The sequence below is a fragment of the Coregonus lavaretus genome (assembly GCF_964263955.1).
Source record: "Coregonus lavaretus genome assembly, chromosome: 15".
In the NCBI taxonomy this organism is placed as follows: Eukaryota; Metazoa; Chordata; class Actinopteri; order Salmoniformes; family Salmonidae; genus Coregonus; species Coregonus lavaretus.
This window is the reverse complement of record NC_140002.1, coordinates 34,782,042-34,803,621: the sequence shown is the minus strand read 5'-3', so window position 1 is coordinate 34,803,621 and position 21,580 is coordinate 34,782,042. Positions and strand designations below refer to the sequence as shown.

Genomic DNA, 21,580 nt, shown 5'->3' with positions numbered 1-21,580 from the left:
CCTGCTCATTTGTTTTGTAGATGAGTAATTACATCCAATTAGACCAGAAGGGGGAAAAAATTAAGTCCAAAGAAGGGGCCATTGTTCCGGTTAGATGGTTTGAATATTAATAATGGGTTTGTCTCAGGCTCATAACAGATCAGTGATACTGCTGCAGCTGTGGGGACCTACTTCAGCCTACTGCCCCATCACACTACAGAGATAAAGATCTGTTGGTGTGTGCATGTGTGCATGTCTGTAAGAGTGTGTGCGTGTCCCTTCCACAGACTACATGTCCAGTTAAAACTCCTCAGTATAGTGTGCAAGTGCACATCTGAGGCAGTCTGAGCATCCACCTTAATTTTACCATGAAAGAGCAAGGGAGGACATCTTACACTGGAGCACAAAGTGTCCTCCTCAGTTGAATAGTCACAGACTGTTATTGTAGAAGGACTTTCAGTGCTGCGGCTGTCTGCAAAGCATTGTTTTATGGCACCGTTTCTGTCCTCGGTTACCTCAATCAGAATGTTATGTTTTATGTTCTGCCCTGGTGAGTACTGATAGGCACAATGCATTTGTTATCTACAGACCAAAAACAGAGAAATGTTCTAGGTGATAATGTGGATGCTCCTTGCATGTTAAAGAGCTCAGAGAGTATTGTGTTCTATTCTAAGGAAAAGTCTTTGTGTCATATGATATTCCATGCTGGTTTATTATTATTCATTTGTGATAGTTCCATTGATTGGACCAGATGTTCTTTAATATAAAAATACAGTAGAGCAATGTATAATGAGCTATATTCCAAAGCACCAGTGGGATTCACATAAACTACACACATTGTATGCATACACACATATACAAGCCCCCTCCATCCCCCAACATCAATGTGCTAGTGTATGTAGAGAAATTGTAGAATTAGTCTCTAACAGCTTGTCTGTTTAGGTGGATCCCAGGAAAGCCATTATTTCTTTGATGTTCAGAGACTTTTCTTCACTCTCATTCTGTTTCTCACCTTCACCCAAGTGAAAGTTGCTTAAAACATTTGTATGCTCTGAAAATCAAATTAGTTGGGGAAGATAATCAAGCTATTTGGCCTCTCCCAGATGTGTGCTTTTCAGTCTTTGATCCATAGAAGGAAGCATTTTCAGCCTCATTTTATTCATTTGCTGTCCCACTGATGGCACTATCATTAGAAGCAATCTACCTGAACAATAAAATTAATTTTGCCTGGCTTTATTAGATAAGACCTTGCCGGCAGCTGAGGGCTAATTGTCCGTGTCAGCGCAAACAAAGCCGCCATGTGTATTTGTTGTGTGTGTTGATGTCGTCTTTGTGTCCTGTCGTTCCCGCTATCATGGAATTGGCGGAATTATGCAGATTGCAACAGGAAGCTGCCATTGTCGGGGGCCTGGCAGCCAGTACCATGAGGATGTGGCATGGCCTTTGTAAAGGGACAAAGCAGGGCCTCCCTCCCCCTCTCCCCTCCCTCCCCTCCCTCAGCCCAGGGCCTCTCAGCCGTTTAACTAATAGGGGAGATTGTGGCAAGGCCTTTGTAAAGGTCGCCGCTTGTTTGTTGTTAAAGATCTAATTAGGAAGAGGAGAGGAAGCAGAGGAAGCTTGTCTAATTAGAGATGAGCATGGAAAAACCACCTCGGAAACTCAAGGACGGCCAGCTATTAGCGTGGATGTTACAAACAGATTAAACACAAGTGTCCCTAGTTTTTCTCTTCTTGGTCTCCTTACGATTAAAGCTGTCTGGATGCATATTTCTGTGAATGTCACCTCAAGGCAGCTTTCCATAGCACAGGCAGAAAAAAGGAGGGATGGGGGGGTGAAGATAAGGAAGTGGAACGCTCAGGAAATTTGCTCCCTTATCCCTCTTCTCCGCTCCCGGAAGAGAGCATATTCTTTAGAGAGAAAAAAGTAGTGACCCTCTGAAATGCCCTCGTCCATAATTCAACCTGGCCCATCCTCCTCACAGAGTCCTCATCCCGTGCTGCAGAGGGAGTGTCACCCAGGTCATTGCTGTGTGTGTGAGTGACCGCCCCTGCCTGGGAGGACAGGCTCTGTGGTTAGTGGCACGGTGATGACGTAGGGTACAGAGAAGACGCAGCTGGGTTTAATGATGGTGGAACACGTGCAGAATGGCCACACGTGTAAGATAAAGGCATAGACAGACAGACAGCAGCCTCCAGGACTGAGATACAGAGACAGACTGAGGACTGTGGGTTGATGGCAGATCACTGGTGACTCAGCACCTGTCTCTTGGTCTCATGTCCTTTCATATCCTCTCTGTATCACACTGAGAGGAGACAGCTCTGTCTGACCACTGGAGTCATAGCAGGTACTTAACATTCTCTAATTTCTTGACTTGTTTGGGAAGACTTTAGGTGAAAGTACATTTTTATCATTCAGACATTCTTCTTGGGTTCCTGCGTCGACCCATTTATGCATTCATTCCTTTATCGTCCCATTAATGTCGCCCTAATCTGAGTTCTTAGTAATAATGTTTTCCTCATTGATAAAGACCGATCGATTTTCCATGGCAATTGCTTAAGAGAGATGTAAAGGGGATTATTGCCTTATGGAGCTGACTTCCATGTCTCACGGTTTACATGACTGGAAGTGGGAAGCAATGTGGGAAGCCTGCCATTTTAGGAGCCCATCATTTGAGGAGTGGGCATGGAGCCCACGTAGCGCGGTGAAACCAGGGGGCCCTAAAGCGCCGGTTGAGGAGCACGCCTGGTGTTTGGATTTCATTTGGCAGCTGCTGACAAGCTCATTATGGCGGTCTAGGTGTGACACGGCTTTGATCGCCTCTTCAGCTGGAGACCCAAATAAACAAACACACAGTGGGGAGACCCGCCAGGAAAAGAGCCGCTGACGCCAATCTCAGTTTTTCCTTGAGTGGATTAACTCCCCATATTGAAGAGGTGCGCGATGCAACATTTGCCTTTAATGGTTCTCTTTATAAGAGCAGCTTGTCTCAGATTAAGAGGACAAGCAATAAATGTCAGCATGTTTTATTGCTGAATGACAATTTCTGAAGCGTTGATAATCCTCCATCTGTGTTGAAAGAGGGGTATGTTGGAATAGCCCAAGCTTAAGTGTGGAGTGTTTTGGAGTCTTGCCTTATATTTAATGGTCAATAAGCATGAATGTGTCTCTTTGTTATCAAACAAGGAAAAATGTCACATGCATAGACCTCAATATGTAGTTGTAGTGGTTCAAAACCAGAGGCATGAAATTAATTATTGATTTGTGAGCATTCTACATTTTCCTCCCGTTGAATGATGAGAGTTTCCTTCAGGTATGTCCAGTAAGCATTGTAGTCATCAAATAAAGCTTTATTGACCTTTTTAAAAATAATTATCCAATATCATCCCTGTCTCTCAATTGCAGGGCAATGTGAGGGAATCAGGTTAGATTGATTCATGTCTAGGATTCAGAGACAGCCAGTCTGCTACTTCACTGTTTGTCTTATGATTGTTGATAGCCAGTCAAGCATCCTATAATCTTAGACAGTCAGCCATTGAAATGTGTTGGGTTCCCTATAGAGGGATGATGCGTTACCCTGGTGCCGACAGACTCCTACACCTCAGACACTCAGACTGGCAGCAGGTTCTGCTGGGGAGAGACAGCAGGGAGAGGACGCCATGTATCTCAGCTAAATGAACCCGTCATAATGTCACACACCAACCATGCCATGCTAAAGAGTCTGGACAACATTGACTATTGTGAAACAATGAAACCAAAAGTCCCTTCCCCTCCCCTCCCCCACCCTATACTGTACCTCTCAGGCTTTCCCGATTACGGGTTTTACTCTGCGCCCAGTGACCAGAGGGGGGCACCCTGCTCCTTTGCGGACTATGGCTCCCTGGGGCCCCAGGCGGCTCAGATGCTGCACAGTGAGCATGCCACCTCCGCCTGCAACTCCCCCCTCCAGCACCTGCACAGCCCGGATCAGTTTAAGAGCCCAGGTTTGTATGTGCGCGTCTCTCTCTTCCACCTTCTGGACTGTTCAGTTTGATTCATGATGTTTCCTCCATACAGATGATCTATGCATTTTCTTTGTCGATGAGGAAAAAAAGAAACGTGAAAAGGATGAACGTTTCGCCAGCAATGCATTGCATGTTTTTTCCTCCTTTTTGATTTTCAATGTACCTTTTTATGTTTATTTGTGAGGTTTATTCCATGTCCCTGCTTGCACCTAGGGGAGGACATGTATGTTTTCCTCCATACGCATGTAACAGAGCATGGGAGGCAGGGGACTGGACTAAATCAAATGTTATTTGTCACATACACGTGTTTAGCAGATGTTATTGCGTTTGTAGCTAAATGTACTACAATGTCCTCTGTGAGAAAGCTCACATTTACTTGTCATGTCTCAATCCACATGGACATTTGAACCTTTTGGATTTCTACATTTGAATGATAGAGACTGACTGGATGAGAGAGTGAAAGGGTTAGCCAGTGAGTCAGTGAGAGTATATTGTAAACGATTGAGTGATGGAAAATGGAAGGACCTGTGGTGAAAGCATGATCACCTCCATTATCATTCTGTGAACAACTAGGCAATCAATCAGTAGGCATGATTTGTGTATACATTATAGTAACATTACATCCTAGTACAGTCATATGCATAATTTAACCATTACACTAAAACAGTGGTATGTTTCAGTATGATAGTGTTTGCTTTTTGCAGAAGCGCTTATAATTTGATTTGTCTTTCCCAAGGTTGTATTCTTTACATAGTGAAAACTGTATGTTTCGCATCTTATAACTCAATGGAAAGCATTTGTGATTCTATGCCATTTCCTCTACAGGTAATACGTAGCTATGATAATTTCATTTAAATTCATTACCCTCATTCTAAACTTGCAGGGTCAGCATGCGCTATTTGTTTGGTCATAGGTTTGTTCCTGATAAAACTGACAAGAGATGTCATTTCAGTAAATGTAATCTCATATTTTGAGCAGGAAGTGTTGAGAGGAAAAGGTTGTGAGAAGTGTTTGTTTCTGACCCCAGCTCAGGGGATGTCAGGCAGAGAGCTGTAGATGTGATTTGGTGGTGTTGATCTGATCCACAGTAGATAGTGTTGGAGCCCTTCAATGTCAGGGTTCTTGTTGTATCACTCCGTTTACCAGTCATCCTCCATATACAGTATGTGCACAGCTGAAATCCTCAAATAATGTTATTCACAATGAAATACATGACATTCCTGAAAGTATGCTAGACTGCATAAAGTGAGTTTGGATACTGGTGTGTTGCTCTTCCTGACCAGATCCTATCCTTGTCTTCAGATGAAGTGGCCATGTAGACTAGAGACAGTAATGATGTCTGATGATGATGATGATGATGACCCATCCAGACAGAATGATGGCGCTGTCACTGCTCTGTAGAGTCCTATTCCATTGCACCAGTGGAGGAGTGGTGACCAGCAGGCAGCGGCAAGTGTTGAGGCCCCCTGCAGTCCGTCCCTGTACTCCTCACTAGTACTGCCTCATTGGCTTTGGCAGTGGACAGGAAAGGACATCTTTAGTCCCCATGCTTAACAGCGAAGATTACACAGATCTCCTGGTTTGGAGGCCGGCCCAGTCTGGGTGGAGATTTGCCTGCCTGCCTGACTCATTGGGATGGATGGATCCCTGCAGGTCTGAGCACTCCTCTGTCTGTCTGTCCTAGGGCTTCACAGGAGGATGGCAGGACTGCAGGCCCGCAACCACTTCCTCCATTTATCCACAGAGTGGTGATGAGTGGGCTCTGATTACACACAGCTGTAGAGAAGAGGGGGAGAACAAACAGCTTTGCTAGGACACCTACAGCATTGTGCATATAGGTCTACATCCAAAGACCAAAGTGCTGAAAAGCACCACTTTTGATGTGGGGATTGTATAGTGTGTCGTCTATTTTATTTTGTCTGCGCTTGGCTGTAGAGAAGGAAGTGTTTTGTGGCCCTCCTCAGGTAGTAAAGGACCATTGTGAACGGCTCCTCCTGGCTTCTAATTATGCCCTATGGGTACAGTTGGCGAAGATGAGCTCTGGTTCTCCACTGAGACAGACTCACAGCCACAAGGAAATGAGGGAATTGCAACCGCCAGTCTAATTGTAAACCTCCTCCAAATGTTCATTGTAAACCTCCTCCAAATGTTCATTGTAAACCTCCTCCAAATGTTCATTGTAAACCACCTAAACTGCCTCAACAGGGCGGCAGGTAGCCTAACGGTTAGAGAGGCGAGCCAGTAACTGAAGGGTTGCCAATTCGGGTTTGACGGGAAAGATCTGTCGGGAAGTGAGCTGGCAACTGGAGGGTTGCTGGTATTAAATCGTAGATGCCATTGCCTGTTGTTGTGCCCTGCGCGCCCAGTGTTGCGGCCCCCCACACCTCTCCAAAACGTGTATGTGTATGTACAGTATGTGCATCTTTCGGAGGGGTTGAGTTAAAAGCGGAAGTCAAATTTTGGTTGAACCTTGTGTGCAATTGACCAATAAAGTGATCTTAATAAGATACAGTATACAAACTGCTTCAGTTATTAAAGACCCGATTACAGCAAAACCCAATTTTGTGTTCTCCAGGACTTAAAACAGCAATAGAAAACTAGTGGATAAACACGTTGTCATTGCTCAGATACTTGAGCATAATAGTTCATATCTACCCACCCCAGTCTCACACAGACACATTCGAGCTTCACCTGGTTTGACCTTTTGTTGACCCTTCCTTTACTGCCTTTCCTTTTTTTATTGTTGCTGAAAATAAGAAAATCAGGGAAGGCATAGAAATAAATTTGCGTCAGCACCTTGCTCCCCTGTCCAAACAAACATTTTGTCACAGCAGAAACGAAGTACAAAGTGACATGAATAAGAACTCAGCGAGTGGAGTTGGTGCGTGACAGATGAGTCACCTGTGTCTTAAAAGATGCTGTGTAATCAAAGGCTGGCCCGCTAAGCCACCAGTCAGCCCCAATAAGTGTAACTCATGTTTTGCTGTTAAACTTAATGGCTGAACCTGTGTAGCCCCGGGGTTTAATGAAAAGCATGAATCCTGTTTCATATGAAGAGGGGATGCTGTGCACAGTTCAATAGAATCCACCGATTATAAGAAATGTGGATTACCGTTTAAACTGAAAATAGCAGTAATTGCTTAATAAGCAAGCCTATTAGGGGCTGTTCTGTACAGATAAGAGAAGTGAGGCCAGCCATGGGAAAGGGCCTGCAGTTAAGCAGCAGTGTCACCCTCATTAGATCTCTATGCTCTGGGACAGGTTCTCATTTTACATTTAGGAAGAAACCCTCTGTAGGAGGGGTTTTGTGCTTCTCAGAGTTAGTATAGATGAATTAACACAACAAAGTTTGGAAAGTGATGTCACAACTTCTGAAGGACTATTGCATCTGATAAGGGTGTGTGCATGTTTTGCATGTTCAGTAGCATCTAAAGCTTGTTTTTGAAGTGCTATGCAAGGCATCACTGTACAGTACAGATCTCATTAGCCTCATGAGCTCAAATCTAGCATTGTGTATATATTTATAATAGAAACTTCAGACATAGCCTACTGTAAAAGAGCAACTGTCCATTTTTATACAAGCACCACAGCTCCTAGTGAAGGAGATATGCCACAGTCAAGAGCCTCAGAGCTCTGTAGAGGGTTATTTCCCTCCCTCCCTCTTTCTTTTTAATTTAATTTCTGCATTTATTTTCATGGCGTGTTTCTCAGTAGGGGTGAGATGGAGGGTTATGTGAATCTGACAGCGGAGGATATTGAAGTGGTGTAGCTGTTATACGGTTTTAAGACATCACTATGCATTCTCTCCCTCTGGCTTAGTTTTATATAGCCAGTGTTATTGGCCATCGCTGGGCGTCTTGGTTTTCAAAAGGCCTTTTTATTAGTCTGACTCGCTCCTAGCCACAGGGCATAGGTCGGAGGTCACACAGAGCGGTTCTTTTACATCTCCACATTGTGTACCTGTGGATAAACTCAGGGCAAGCTTTTATGTTTTTATATTTCCCAAGGTTTATGCCTCCTCTGTCTGTAGAACACTTGGACATTGCTTTCTTGCTGGAGTAGGATTTTTAACAAACATAATCAGAACTCTTTCTGCAGTTTACTGAAATCCTGAAATCAGGAAATGGCCAGGCCAAATGACCATGGAATAGATGTATACTGTAGATAGTCAAGATTCAATTAAATAAAAAGTGTCTATATACATTGGAATGTTTTGTCCAATCAGGTTAGATGTGTAGGCAAATCAACTGGTTTCATACCTACATGAGTATAGAATCCAAAGCAACTAAGCTGCCCCCTTAACTATAGGGTACCTCTTGACAATTATAATAAATTAACAAACACTTGTCCACAACATACATAACAAAATCTTTTAAGCTGCAACCTTACTAGCATGGTCCAAGTATCTCTGGTGGTCTGCTTATGGTTTCTAGTGTGCATGGTTGAGTGTTATCACTTTATAGTATACCTAGCATGTAGATATCTCAAGAATATCACACTGGATTCATCTTTTACATTGCTCTTGCCTCCTCAAGAATGCAACATTTATTTTGTCAATCCCCAACAAAATTAATGCGATTTACATGCAAACAGGCCTCAAATGGCATTTCCAATTACTCACTAATGTGTGTGCTCTGTTTAATTATAGTATTGATTAATATACCTCTTGCCAAACGTATGAATCCAGTAATGTATTCTTAGATATGAATGTATATATTGTGGAAGAATGAACTAGCTGCATGTAAGTTCTCATCTGTGCTCTATGGTGCACCATGGTGTAACTGAACTGTTGCGCCCCTGCTGTGCTCTCTGTGCAGGGGGAAACCCACCTCGGCCTGGAGGCTTCCCTGGTGCCAACAGCCCTGGGCCTGTAGCCGACCTGTACGGCCCTGGAGGCCAGGACTCCAATGTGGGCAACTACATCAGTGCTGCTAGCCCCCAGCCTGGCTCTGGCTTTGGCCACAGCATCGCAGTGAGTACAGTACACCTTCTCTGTTCACTGACCATCCTTTCGGTCTGTCTAGCCCATTAGACTGCTGTCCTTATACATATATGTGTTAGTGTTACAAGAAAGCAGCAGGCAATGAACACTGCCCATGATAGTTTCACTGCGCAACTCCCTCTCTACCTGGGACTGTTTTCACCACTAACTACACTCCAGGTGCATCACTTGTTGTGCAAAATCAAACTTATAAAAATATCTAATGAGACTTGACTGAACCAATCAGATGGTGAGGATCACAGGGCTGGTGTGATATCCTGTCAACAATATACTTTTATGTAAATAAAACAATGCATAAAACAATTGACGAAGAGAATGTAATGAGAGGGAGTGAGCAAATTGCCCAAGTTTAATGTCATTTTATCAAGCAAGTGAAACACACATGATATCCCAACAAAAGCACCACGTTGCAGAAACATTTATTTAATTGGCTTTTTGCAGCTTGCCTTATTGGTTGTCAGGGGTACCATGTCTGATTGGTTTAATCTTTGTTGGTCTCAATTTAGGAAGAAAGAACATGCTTGTTTTAGAATTTGCTGAAGGACTGAAGTTCACTCACTATCAAACCATTTAGTTTGCTCAATGTTAAATCTTATTACTGGCCGGTCTCTTTGCACCGGCAAAGTTTCTGCATTCTCCCGTGTTCATATCCCTCTCTGCCAGTCACCTGCCTCTTTAAACACTGAACTTGTTCAAAATGTCACTAGCTTGTTAGTGTCTCCTAGTTTACACGTGTCATACGGAGAGTGGAAATGTCAGAAGTATACTGAACAAAATTATCAAACGCAACAAGCAACAATTTCAAAGATTTTACTGAGTTACAGTTCATAGAAGGAAATCAGTCAATTTAAATTCTTTAGGCCCTAATTTATCGATTTCACATGACTGGGTAGGGGCACAGCCATGGGAGGGCATAAGCCCACCCACTGGGGAGCCAGGCCCAGCCAATCAGAATGAGTTTTTCCCCACAAAAGGGCTTTATTACAGACAGAAATACTCCTCAGATGAAGAAGCCGGATGTGGAGGTCCTGGGCTGGCATGGTTACACGTGGTCTGCGGTTGAGGCCGGTTGGACGTACTGCCAAATTCTCTCAAATGACATAATGGTAGAGAAATGAACATTCAATTCTCTGGCAACAACTCTGTTGGACATTCCTGCAGTCAGCATGCCAATTGCACGCTCCCTCAAAACTTGAGATATCTGTGGCATTGTGTCGTGTGACAAAACTGCACATTTTAGAGTGGCCTTTTGTCCCCAGCACAAGGTGCACCTGTGTAATGTTTACATTGAACAAGATTAATTGCAGAAAATTCTATAAAAACACTGTTAGATTGGATTACAGCAGTAGACATGGGCAGGAGACCATGTGATCTCCTTGGCTTTTAAAATAGCCTGCTTGCACCCATTGTTTTCTCTTCTTTTGTTTTAACCTTTGTATCCATAGTCTAGCTGACCCAGATACAGATGGACAGGCTTCTGAATTCATTTGGATCCCTATTTCACATGGGATCAAGCTGTTGTTGGGGAGATTTACATATTTTCCGTCTGAACACTAGTCAGAATAAGGCCACCCATTTGTACATTTTTCAATAACAATATTATGTGAAGAGAGATATACATTTGATGCAGCTATACTTCTTTACAAAATAAAATCAAGGTTTGGTTGTAGGTTTCCCACAAGGGCTGTCAAAATGTGTTTTTACATTTCTACTTCAGTTGTACTAAATTCCATTCATTCTAATCCACTTTAAAAATGACTCAATGAATCTAACAAAGTCCAATGAACCAGTGAAGCGCCGTGGCAGCCTTCTCACCTCCAGTGCACAGGCAGATTATGTCTCTATCCACAACATTAAGAAGGGAAATGACTCAGAACTAAAGTGCACCTTTTAATTATTTTCTGTGTTACATGCAGCCAAAGTTATCACATGGTGGAACTTGACATGTTACAACCTAATGGATGACTTCAGTCACTTTGACTTGCCACAAGATCTCCCAGTTTGGTGTTATAGCACTGACTAGAGAGAAGTCAGACGATGATGTCAATGCCAGAACAGTTATTACTGTCTTATACCTTGGCATTGTTGAATACTCGTTTATTATTGGCTTGAATGACATTCTAGAGCGTGCATTATTTCCCTAAACGCACAGTATATTTGCACGGTAGAATTGAATGGCTATAGTTCATTCGTACATGTTTTGTTTGAGCTGCTTTTTAAAGCAAAAGTTGAATTGAAAACATTATTGGTATTTTTGAATTCATAATAGCAAGCTAGGACTGATGGTTTGGTTAGCTAAACCAGCAAGTATGTTTGTTTGGTTACCACAGCAACTACTTTAGATATCTAGTAAAATTGCTAGCTACTTTAGTGGAAATTGAACACATTTCTAGTGGAAAATCAACTCGGGGCTCTATGCTAGTGCGTCGTGGAACACACCTACGTCGTTCATTATTTTCCATAGAACACATAGCCCCTCGTTGATTATCCCTTACATAAACAATAATGGACTGGGCTCTTTGCCTCCTTTGTCCCTTCGATTTGAATTGAACAAGATGACAAAAAAAAATGAATGGCTATTGAACATTTTAGATATTTTTAGCATGTTTCATTAAAGCGTATCTATAAATCGATACGTCCTTAGTTTGTTACAGACACAATAGACAGATGAGAAGCTAGATAACCGGCTCAGTTTAAAAGAAAATACTAATTGGCGTTCTGTTCTTTCTGCCCTCTAAGAATTCTGTGTCAGTGTCCCAGTTCACTTATAGGGTACAGACAATGTGGGTGATTGGCATTATGCAGAATAACATACAGTAGATCACCATGGGCAGAGTGTGCAGAACAGGTTGATCAGCATAAGAGATTATGCATGAATTAATTAATATTGTTTATGTTGGCATGAATGAGTATATGTATGTAAAAAGTGAAATCTTATGTCCCTCACAGGTCCTTAGGTATGCAGTAGTTGGCCATGATGGCAACTATGTGTTGAGGGATTGTTTAAATCTTCTCTTCAAAACACATTGTGCTTGAATTTGCCTCTATTCGCACTCTTCTCAAGCTTTCCTTCTGTTTTGTCTCTATTGTCCTAATGATTAATTTAATATATTATCATTCAATCATCTCTGTACCTTTTTACTTAATTCCAGCTCTGTTCCATCTGATCATTAGAATTAACTGAATAATTTAGAAGATGTGAACATTCCATCACCATGTGTAATTGACCTCCTGTAGTTTTAAAGATCAATTAATAACAGTATAAACACCCTCACTGAGTAAGAAAGAGCACACTGAAATCTGTAAAATGCTCAAGGTACAGTTTCTTCCCCCTAAGAGAATAAAAAACAGATGTGATTTATTAGATTATCTATTGCTCTAGTGATCAAAATGATGAACAGGAACAGAGAATACCCATTCATGCTAGCGGAACAAAATGGATACAATGTACTCACTCTTTTTTTTCCTTGAAATGCATACTGACAAAGGTACTAACTGTACACTTTTAGGGCCCGTTGATTGCGACAGCTTTTACAAATGGATACCATTGAACAGGTGGTTGGTTGCCATCTCATTGGAGGTATTATATTCCATTTATATTGTTCAGCAGTCTTTACCCATCTGTTTCTTTAGATTTACCTCATTACTTTGTTACGTCAACTCCAATTCCACCTTTCCTTTCTTCTGTAAAAATGCATACAGGAAACCTATATTTCACATCACCATCCTACAGACTTGTACAGATACAGAAACACAAGCTTTTTTATTAAGTCTAATAAGCTAAATGTGTGCGCAAATGGCAAATTAATAAAATTGCATGCTTTTACAAAACAAAATGATGAACCTTTTGTTGTGGAACTTGTCCTCCCTGATTTACTGTATATTTTTCACTAATCCTATAGGCCTACATCAATAGAATAACAATAATGATATTCTTGGTTAAATTGACTCTGTACTGTTGCTTTCTCTGGTTTGCATTCATGGCAGAAGATTGGGTTTATTCTCCATTCACTTAAAGTCAAGTCAATGTGTCAAATAAAGCCCATGACATGTCAAAGTCTGTGTAATGCCTATTGTCTATGGTTGACGCTGTTGGTCAGGGACTCATCTGAAGATAATAGCCAATGTTCCAGTTATTAATATAATTGAACACAGCAGGGCAGCAGGTAGCCTAGCGGTTAAGCGCATTGGGCCAGTAACCGAAAAGACGCTGGTTTGAATCCCCGAGCTGACTAGGTGAAACATCTGTCAATGTGTCCTTGAGCAAGGCACTTAACCCTAGTTGCTCTGGATAAGAGTGTCTGCTAAATGAATAGAATGTAAACACACTAAATTAGCCTTTGTTAACTCTGATGGTGTTCAAAGTGTATGAGGCAAGAGAAAGCAACAGTAATAGATGCAGTTTGTGTAAACTGGAATTCTGGGAGAATTAGTTCCTCCTCATAGCTGTGCTTGTGGTGACTCCACTATAGTAGAATGCATTTGTAGTCTCCTGTGGTTGTGTGTATGTCTGTTTTTCATTGCTATTACGCCTATGATGATGTGCCTCATTGCCTCACACACATAGTATAGTAGCAAACAATGTTATGTTTAAGATTCTTGTTTTGTTAGTATGCTAGGTTATGGTGAAGCTTAGGTGGTCATGTTTTGTTCTATTGAAATGTACATGCTTCTAATTGTTCCACTGTACCTGTGTTCCTCAGCAGAGTCTATCTGGTGGTCCAGGGAAGACAGGCCGAAGCTTCTAATTAGCTCTGTGTATAGGTGATGTCATCTAACTTCAAGCACTACAGCATCACCCAGCAGAAATGAGAGGAGGTGGAACCACAAAAAAAAGGAGTTAAAATCATCTCAGAAAAAAATTAACTGCTGTACCATAATCCAAACCCGTAACCTGACAACCTGGTTTGGTCTGATGTTTCATGTTGATTTCATTAACTTTTTTTCCTTTTATTAGTTGTTTGATTAGCTTTAGAGAGAGGCATTTTAGTTTCGTCTTAATTATTTGTCATTTTTTGATTTTGTCTTCTAGTGTACTCATGTAAATTGATTTTGCTTCTCTCTTCGGGGGTCATAGTTGAGAATGTTCGCAAGTCATGCCTACACCTTTGGTACCAATAATTTAAACAAAAAAGATCAGAGCTTCAGGTGTGTTTTTACACACAAAATAAATCCAAAGTGGAAAAAAACATCAATTTCATTTCAAATTAAATATTCGAGCGTAACTAACTAATAAATCTTAGTAGCTGTTTTTAATGTCTCATTGTTAACCATAATTACCTATTTTTGGGCAATACAAAGAGGACTCCAATATTTTTATGGTCCTTTTTTATAAGTGTTGTTTTTGTTGTTTAGAAAAAAACATGTATACTATAAACAATTTCATATAAATACATTGTGAATTCAAGATTTAAGAAAAATAAATGTAACTGTAAATATTATTCCAGTCATTGCATAACCAACTTGATGAGAGGATAGCATATTTTTGTGATGGTGTGTCAAATAAATGTAATAGCGTGTGAATAGAAAAAAAGCTCTAAACAAATACAATTATCCTTTACTGCTCGGAGACAGTGACTACCCTAGTGTCGGACAGAATATATTTGAACACTGATTGGCTTGCTCTGTAAATACTCAAGCTGAATAACTTTACAAGTGTCATACCAGCAAATTTACAAAAGGTGAGTTCAGTGCACAGTATTGGTATCTTTTGTCTAACCAACTGTTATTTAAAATATCAATATTATTTCAAAAAGAGTGAATTTAATCCAAAGCACACTGTATTTAGTGTTGAAGAGTAGAACTCGAGCCTAAGCATTTTACAGTGCTCTGCGCATCCTGACACTTTTATACTCCTGAGAGAAAAACTCAACTTGTTTGTGGTTTGTTGTTGTTTGTTTCCTCCTGCTTGTTCCTCTTAAGTTTGGGACGCAGTATCTGGACTCTTTGTTGTAGAGCCAGTATAATGCTTGTTCTCTACATCAGTTGTCTTTTCAATGAATTAGGAAGGCAAACATTTTGATACCATACCTCAGTCCTGTGAGTTATACCTTGGAATCGTTGACAGGTTTAATTTATTTTAGTGGCAAATAGATTAAAACATTGAATGGAAAAAATAATAAATCATTGCACTGTGAGCAGTAAAGAAAGAACAGGCCATTTCCTATTTGCACATGTATATGTTGGCTATTTAAAATGGTTGTGTCTTTGGGGTGAATTATGAAGGATTGTTGGATGTTGCTCCTCTAGAATAGGCATACACAGAGGTGAATAAACAGATTGGCAAATCGCAATTAACTGATTAATTACTACCAATGTTTTGTGGTCATGTCTTTGGATTTCATTGTATGGTGTAAATCAACTTTAATCTAAAATATTGAGATCGTGCCAGAAGACACTGAATAAATGATTCATCCTGCTAATCATAGCTTGGTGCGCACATTTCTTATGCAGTATGTGTAGGGACAGGTTTTGCTTGAATATAGAGAGACATTTAATGACATGCTTTAAAGTGCAGTAAGATTTGTAAACATGATTATGGAATGAGTGGTGTATATTCTGATGTACTTTTCCTGCTGCAAATGTATTTGATATTTCATTTCACCTGATGTTTAATTTCAGTAGCTCTTTTGTTCAGAACCACCAGGTGAAGGAAAATGCTGGATGCTTTTGAATGATGTGGACATATGATCAAGTAATAATTTAAATGAGAAAACAGAAGAGAACCGGTGTAATGTTCCAAAAAAAAATGCTTCACTGATTTCAATTTGAATCAGGGGGTTTTATTGATATTTTTGTGGTTACTATTAATAATTGTAATATTATATTAAAATGTACTGTGCATCCATCGATTTCTCTCTTTCCATTCCCTGTCACCACATACAATATTTTGTTGATCATCCATGCATTTCAATAGTATGAAAAAAAGAAAAAGAAAATCAACAATTAACTTGTAACAGAGTGCTGTCTTTGATACCAGTGTAGTGGTCTATGCTCTTCTTTGTTGTACTCCCTTTCTCTGGCTTTTTCCTCTGCCTCCTTTCTCTGTCACACATTATTAGTTGTAGATGTTATGTGATAATACTTGTAGTTATTAGTGGATTTATGACCAGTAAGGATAGAACTTGCTCTTATTATCAAAGGTTTGACATACATTTGCAGACAGTTATTTTAATAGAAGATCCATGTCATTTGTTTCATGTAGGTCTTTTTTCCTTTTTATTGTGTTTTACCAATCTCAAATGGTTTCAACTAACCAAAGCTCTCACAGAAGAACTATAGAGAAACAAATTGCTGTAAGATGACATTTTAAACAAGGCATTATTTGGATATTCCCCACCCTTGAATGTTTTAAAAGGGGTGTGCCATACTACCTTAAATGCTAATGCTAGATATGCAAAACTTGTTTTTTTATTACTTTCTAAGAGGGACACAAGCTATAATTAAGAAAAAGATTGTGCGGAAAGAAATCGTATTTTTTAGAACGTTTTAACATATTAATGATGATAACAATAATTATAATACCACTACTAATAATAATAAACTGTAATATCTTTTAATGTTTGTACACTTTGAAAATATCCCAGATGCCTATATGGCTCTGCTATTTTTGGATACCACTCTGTTTTTTAAACGTCTCTGCCTTTTGTTTCACTCCAAAAACATCAATTTTGTGAATATCAGCGCTTTATTCTAATCAAAGTCAGGCTTGTATATGTTGTCTGTTAATGTTGCTCTCACAGATCTAGACAGATGTGCTCAGTACTTCACAACGGTTGCAAATCATTTTAGGTAATCTACCTTCTAGAGGGGTCATTTGATGCCATTACATACTTGAAGCAAAGATTACATAGAATTAATCATCCTAATGACTGTTTCTTAACTTGTGAAGGTGGGCAACACGGCATAAACTGGAGTTACCCCTGAAGATTATCTTCATTTAGTTCACCTGTTGTTGAATGTCTTCATACAGTAGTTCAGTTGGTTAGTAAAACTGTAATGTGTATAGCAAGGGGGAGGACAATGTCAAGTTAAAAAAATATCATTTACAGGTGGGGAAGTGCATGTAAGCTTAGATATTCATGCATTTTCTCACTTATAATAATAAGCAGCACTTCTAGATAGATATTTCGGCCTGGGAGCCTTTTGTAAATGATTTAGTTAATTGGAGGACAGAGAAAGTCAAATATTGTAGGTGAATTTAATAAGACTAACATAGGAGTTGATAATAAAGTAAATATTGGATTCATTCATATATTTACTGTCCATAACATGTTCACAAAGAAATGAAATGTGTGTGGAATTGGCAGGATGAACATCAGCAGTCCAGGCCCTACATACAGATCTGTAGCAGTTGGATTGAATAAATAAGCTATACAGTACTCATGATACAATTGCAATGCCTTGAGGTTCTTGTTCTATAGTTCTCCTCCTTTGATTAAAGTAAAGGCTGGTTATCCAATTAAATAGCTCATTCCCCTTTGATCTGTGTTCAAATATGATTTTGATTTGATCCCGTAGCTTGGACTTTAAGGTAGCATGGCTCTGTTGCTGTCATTTTATTTTTCATTGACAGCAGTTTACAGCTAATGAATGTTACACATCTTACTAGAATAGCAAATCCATTGAGAAAAAAATTACATGTTGGTTTAAGAAAAAATCTGAAAGGAAAAAAAATGGCCTGGAAGGTGTTGATATTTGGAGTGTACTACCGTATCCATTTAAACTTGAATTTTGAGGCAAGTGCTAGGCAATGGCCAATCATTTCATCCCATCATCCATGAATCACCCGTGTTCATTAGTCTGTGTACATACAGTACATACATGTTCTGTTATGTGTACACGTGTCTGCCCTGTATATCCTTCACGTGAACATGTTTGACTAGATGACAATAGAGAGCCTTCTGTATTCTAGACACAGCAAAACCCTATCTCCCATAGGTCTGTATAACATAGTAGCCAACACTGTTTTCATCACTCGCTGTCAAAACAGTCAACGTTATGGTGAGCTAGTGTGCTGTTTTGGCATTGCATTGTCTACAAAATTCTAACTGGACCTTGTTCAGTGGTCTGGCATAGGTGATACATTACAGATTACTGTAGCAATGAGTGAGCCATCCTCTGGTTTCTTTTGGATACTCTTAACGTGTGTGGATCGGAGTGCACGGCTGCTATTCCAATCTGTAGTAATGTATGAGGAAAAGTGGGCAGTCTATGACTACACAGCATATTGAGGCTATTGTCCTTCCACGTAACATCCACTGTTTTCCAGAGTGGAGGAGCAGCCATCCACTGAGCTCTCCTCACAGATTTGCTGTCTGCTCCTGATTTGCCTTGCCCATTTCTAACACTTGCCCATTTTTTAACGTTAACAGACTTTTTACGGCGAGAGACTAACAGAACTGACTGACGTCTGAAAGCATCTTTCAGGTCTTCTTGTATGGCTTGCTCAAGCCCTGTTGTAAAATAAACTAAAATGGATGGGGGTCTCTCACATCTCAGATGTGGAAAGTATAATTTTATATTTGTATTTTCAAATAATAATAATGATGAAAAAAAAATTTGTGAAAGGTTTCCATCCTCTACTGTGGTCCAGAAATCGATGTGTCTGTCTGGAAAATAAAATAAAATACAATGAACTGTTTTATTCCTGGTTTCTTTGCTTAACTGTTGTAATAAGATTGTATTATTCATCCTATTAAATTTGATGGTCTCTATATTTAAATAATTTCAACACTCATATTAAATGCAGCATTTAAGGTATTATGAGCACCAAATGGTACAATCATGTACAGTCCCTTCAGAAAGTAGTCACACCCCTCGACTTGTTCCACATTTTGTTGTGTTACAGCCTGAATGTAAAATGTATTAAATTTAGATTGTTGTTTTTTTACACTGGCCTACACACAATACCCCATAATGTCAAAGTGGAAAAATTCATTAAAAATTAAAAGCTGAAATTTCTTGAGTCAATAACTATTCAACCCCTTTCTTATGGCAAACCTAAATAAGTTCTGGAGTAAACATTTGTTTAACAAGTCACATAATAAGTTGCACTCTCATCTCTGTACCCCACTCAAACAATTATCTGTAAGGTCCCTCAGTCGAGCAGTGAATTTCAAACAGATTCAACCAAAGACCAGGGAGTTTTTCCAATGCCTCGCAAAGAAGACACCTATTGGTAGATAATACATTTAAAAAAAGTAGACATTGAAAATCCCTTTGAGCATGGTGAAGTTATTAATTACTTGGATGGTGTATCAATACACCCAGTCACTACAAAGATACAGGTGTCCTTCTTAACTTGCCGGAGAGGAAGTAAACCGCTAAGGGATTTCAATAAATAAAGTAATACTGCAAAAAATGTGGCAAAGCAATTACATTTTTGTCCTGAATACAAAGTGTTATGTTTGGGGCAAATCCAATACAACACATTAATGAGTACCACTCTCCATATTTTCACGCATAGTGGTGGCTGCATCATGTTATGGGTATGCTTGTAATTGTTAAGGACTGGGGAGTATTTCAGGATTTAAAAAAACAGAATGCACAGGCAAAATCCTAGAGGATCTACTTCAATCTACTTGACAATCTATGGCAAGACCTGAAAATGGTTGTCTCGCAATGATCAACAACCAATTTCACAGCGCTTGAAGAATTTTGAAAAGAATAAATGGGCAAATGTTGCACAATCCAGGTTTAGAAAGCTCTTAGAGATTTACCCAGAAAGTGTCATAGCTGTAATCACTACAAAAGGTTATTCTGCAAAGTATTGACTCAAGGGTGTGAATACTTATGTAAATGAGTTATTTCTGTATTTAATTTTCCATAAATTTGCTAAAATTTCTAAAAACATGTTTTCACTTTGTGATTATGGGGTAGTGTGTAGATATGTGAGAAAAAAATCAATTTAATCAATTTTGAATTGAGGCTGTAACAACAAAATGTGGAATAAGTCAAGGGGTATGAATACTTTCTGAAGGCACTTTGTACCAAATCAGACAAAACTATTTTATCCACACTATTCTGCTACTATTTTACTACAGCAAAAACATTTTTTGGGCCATAACAATACTTATGTCCATGGATATCAATCAATGGCTATCAACTTCTTTCTCCCATGTTATTAAAGCTGACCTGTGGTCTCTTGAACTCTGATTACCATAAACCCACAGTATCAAGTCCCTCTAGTTGCGATCTCCAGGTCAGACGGACTGGACACCTAACCCATGTACCCAACTCTGCAGGCCTGGGTCTGAGGTAGCTTCTCTCTCTGTGATGGCATTCAGTTTTATTAATCATACTAACCATATTTTATTACAGGTGCCCCCAGGTTCACTGCCTGCTTATTAAAATATTCAAAGGTGTTTAATTCCATTTTTTGCGCAGGCCATGGGGAAAACATTATTTTCTTAGCCAGTAATTATATCACCCCACCACCCCTAACACAGAGATCTCTCCTGAAGATCAAGCCAGGGCTCTTAATAGAAGCCTTACTTGATGCGAGGTGAAAACAGCCCATTTGGTGAAAGCACAACGATGTGGAGCTTACTCAGCGTATATTTCAGATCTTGCATATCGCAGCTTTATTGTTTTCAAAGGCACCTCGCTCATAAGGTCGTAGTTTGGTGCCTAGTTAGTTTTGTGCAATGCAACATCACTTCTATTAGTCTCACTATGACTCAATATGTTTATGGACCATGTTCTACTTCGAGTTCAGCCAGAGATGCAGTCAAATGGAAAGCCTGCTTTGAGTACAGTACAATAAAATGAGCAAAGAAAATAGATTCAGTACATTTCCGGATGCTTACAGTGACTGACAGTTGTTTTGCAGCCTCGCAGAGGAGACAAGTCACTCAGTAGCCATCCCACACACACTGTAATGAAGGTAAACTTTTTAATATGATTGTCAAAACAATCCGTTTTGTTTTACCGGAGATGGAGATTTGCAAACATGTGCCATCAGCAGAACTGCTTCCTTTTGTTCTCCTTCCATTTGAAACCATGTCTCATCTTCATGTTTCAAATTGCTCCAGAGGATTAGAGAAATTAGGGTTATTATGAATGTGATGATGTCAGTACTGCCTCTTTCCCTCCCTCCTCATTCTCTTACTGATGAAGACTCTTTGTAGTGGGTCCTACATTGCATAACTACTCTGGAAAGGACATTGCCCTTGCTGGACAATGGTAAGCTTCCACTGGCCAGTCCATAGAGAAATGTCCATAACACTGACCAGCCTTATTTAAACCGTTTATATTTATGTAATGACCGGCTATAGTTCACCTACACACAGGTACTCTGCTGCTATTAGTCTGACAATTAATTTGACTGTGAAGGATAGAAATGTTGGAACAGGGAAGTGAAGAACAAGCTAATCACTGCAGGAAAAAGTGATTTGTCAGGTGGCCTATTATGGAAGCGGGTTTGTATTGAGAAAAGCAATTTCAGTCAATTTCAATGTAAATACATCTTGAACAACAGAGAAGAATTCTGCTTTATATGAAATACCAGAATCAATTTGCTGTGTTGGTCATTTAGTAGTCGTGAACCCAGCCGTTGTAGTTCCTGTTACAAAACCAATAACTAGCCTACTGATTT

At 39.8% G+C, this 21,580-nt stretch overlaps 1 protein-coding gene across 1 annotated transcript in view; it reads left to right on the top strand.

Moving 5' to 3' along the window:
• Window positions 1-18,626, top strand: part of LOC311143121 (uncharacterized protein) — a gene marked incomplete at its 5' end in the record, with an annotated part of 82,326 nt that extends 63,700 nt beyond the window's left edge. The window contains 3 exons of the mRNA XM_084178919.1: window positions 3,780-3,959; window positions 8,798-8,952; window positions 13,686-18,626. Of these exons, the coding sequence (XP_084035045.1) occupies window positions 3,780-3,959; window positions 8,798-8,952; window positions 13,686-13,730 (380 nt within the window). The 3' untranslated portion in view covers window positions 13,731-18,626. The remainder of the gene's footprint in view (window positions 1-3,779; window positions 3,960-8,797; window positions 8,953-13,685) is intronic.
• Window positions 18,627-21,580: the final 2,954 nt, after the last annotated feature.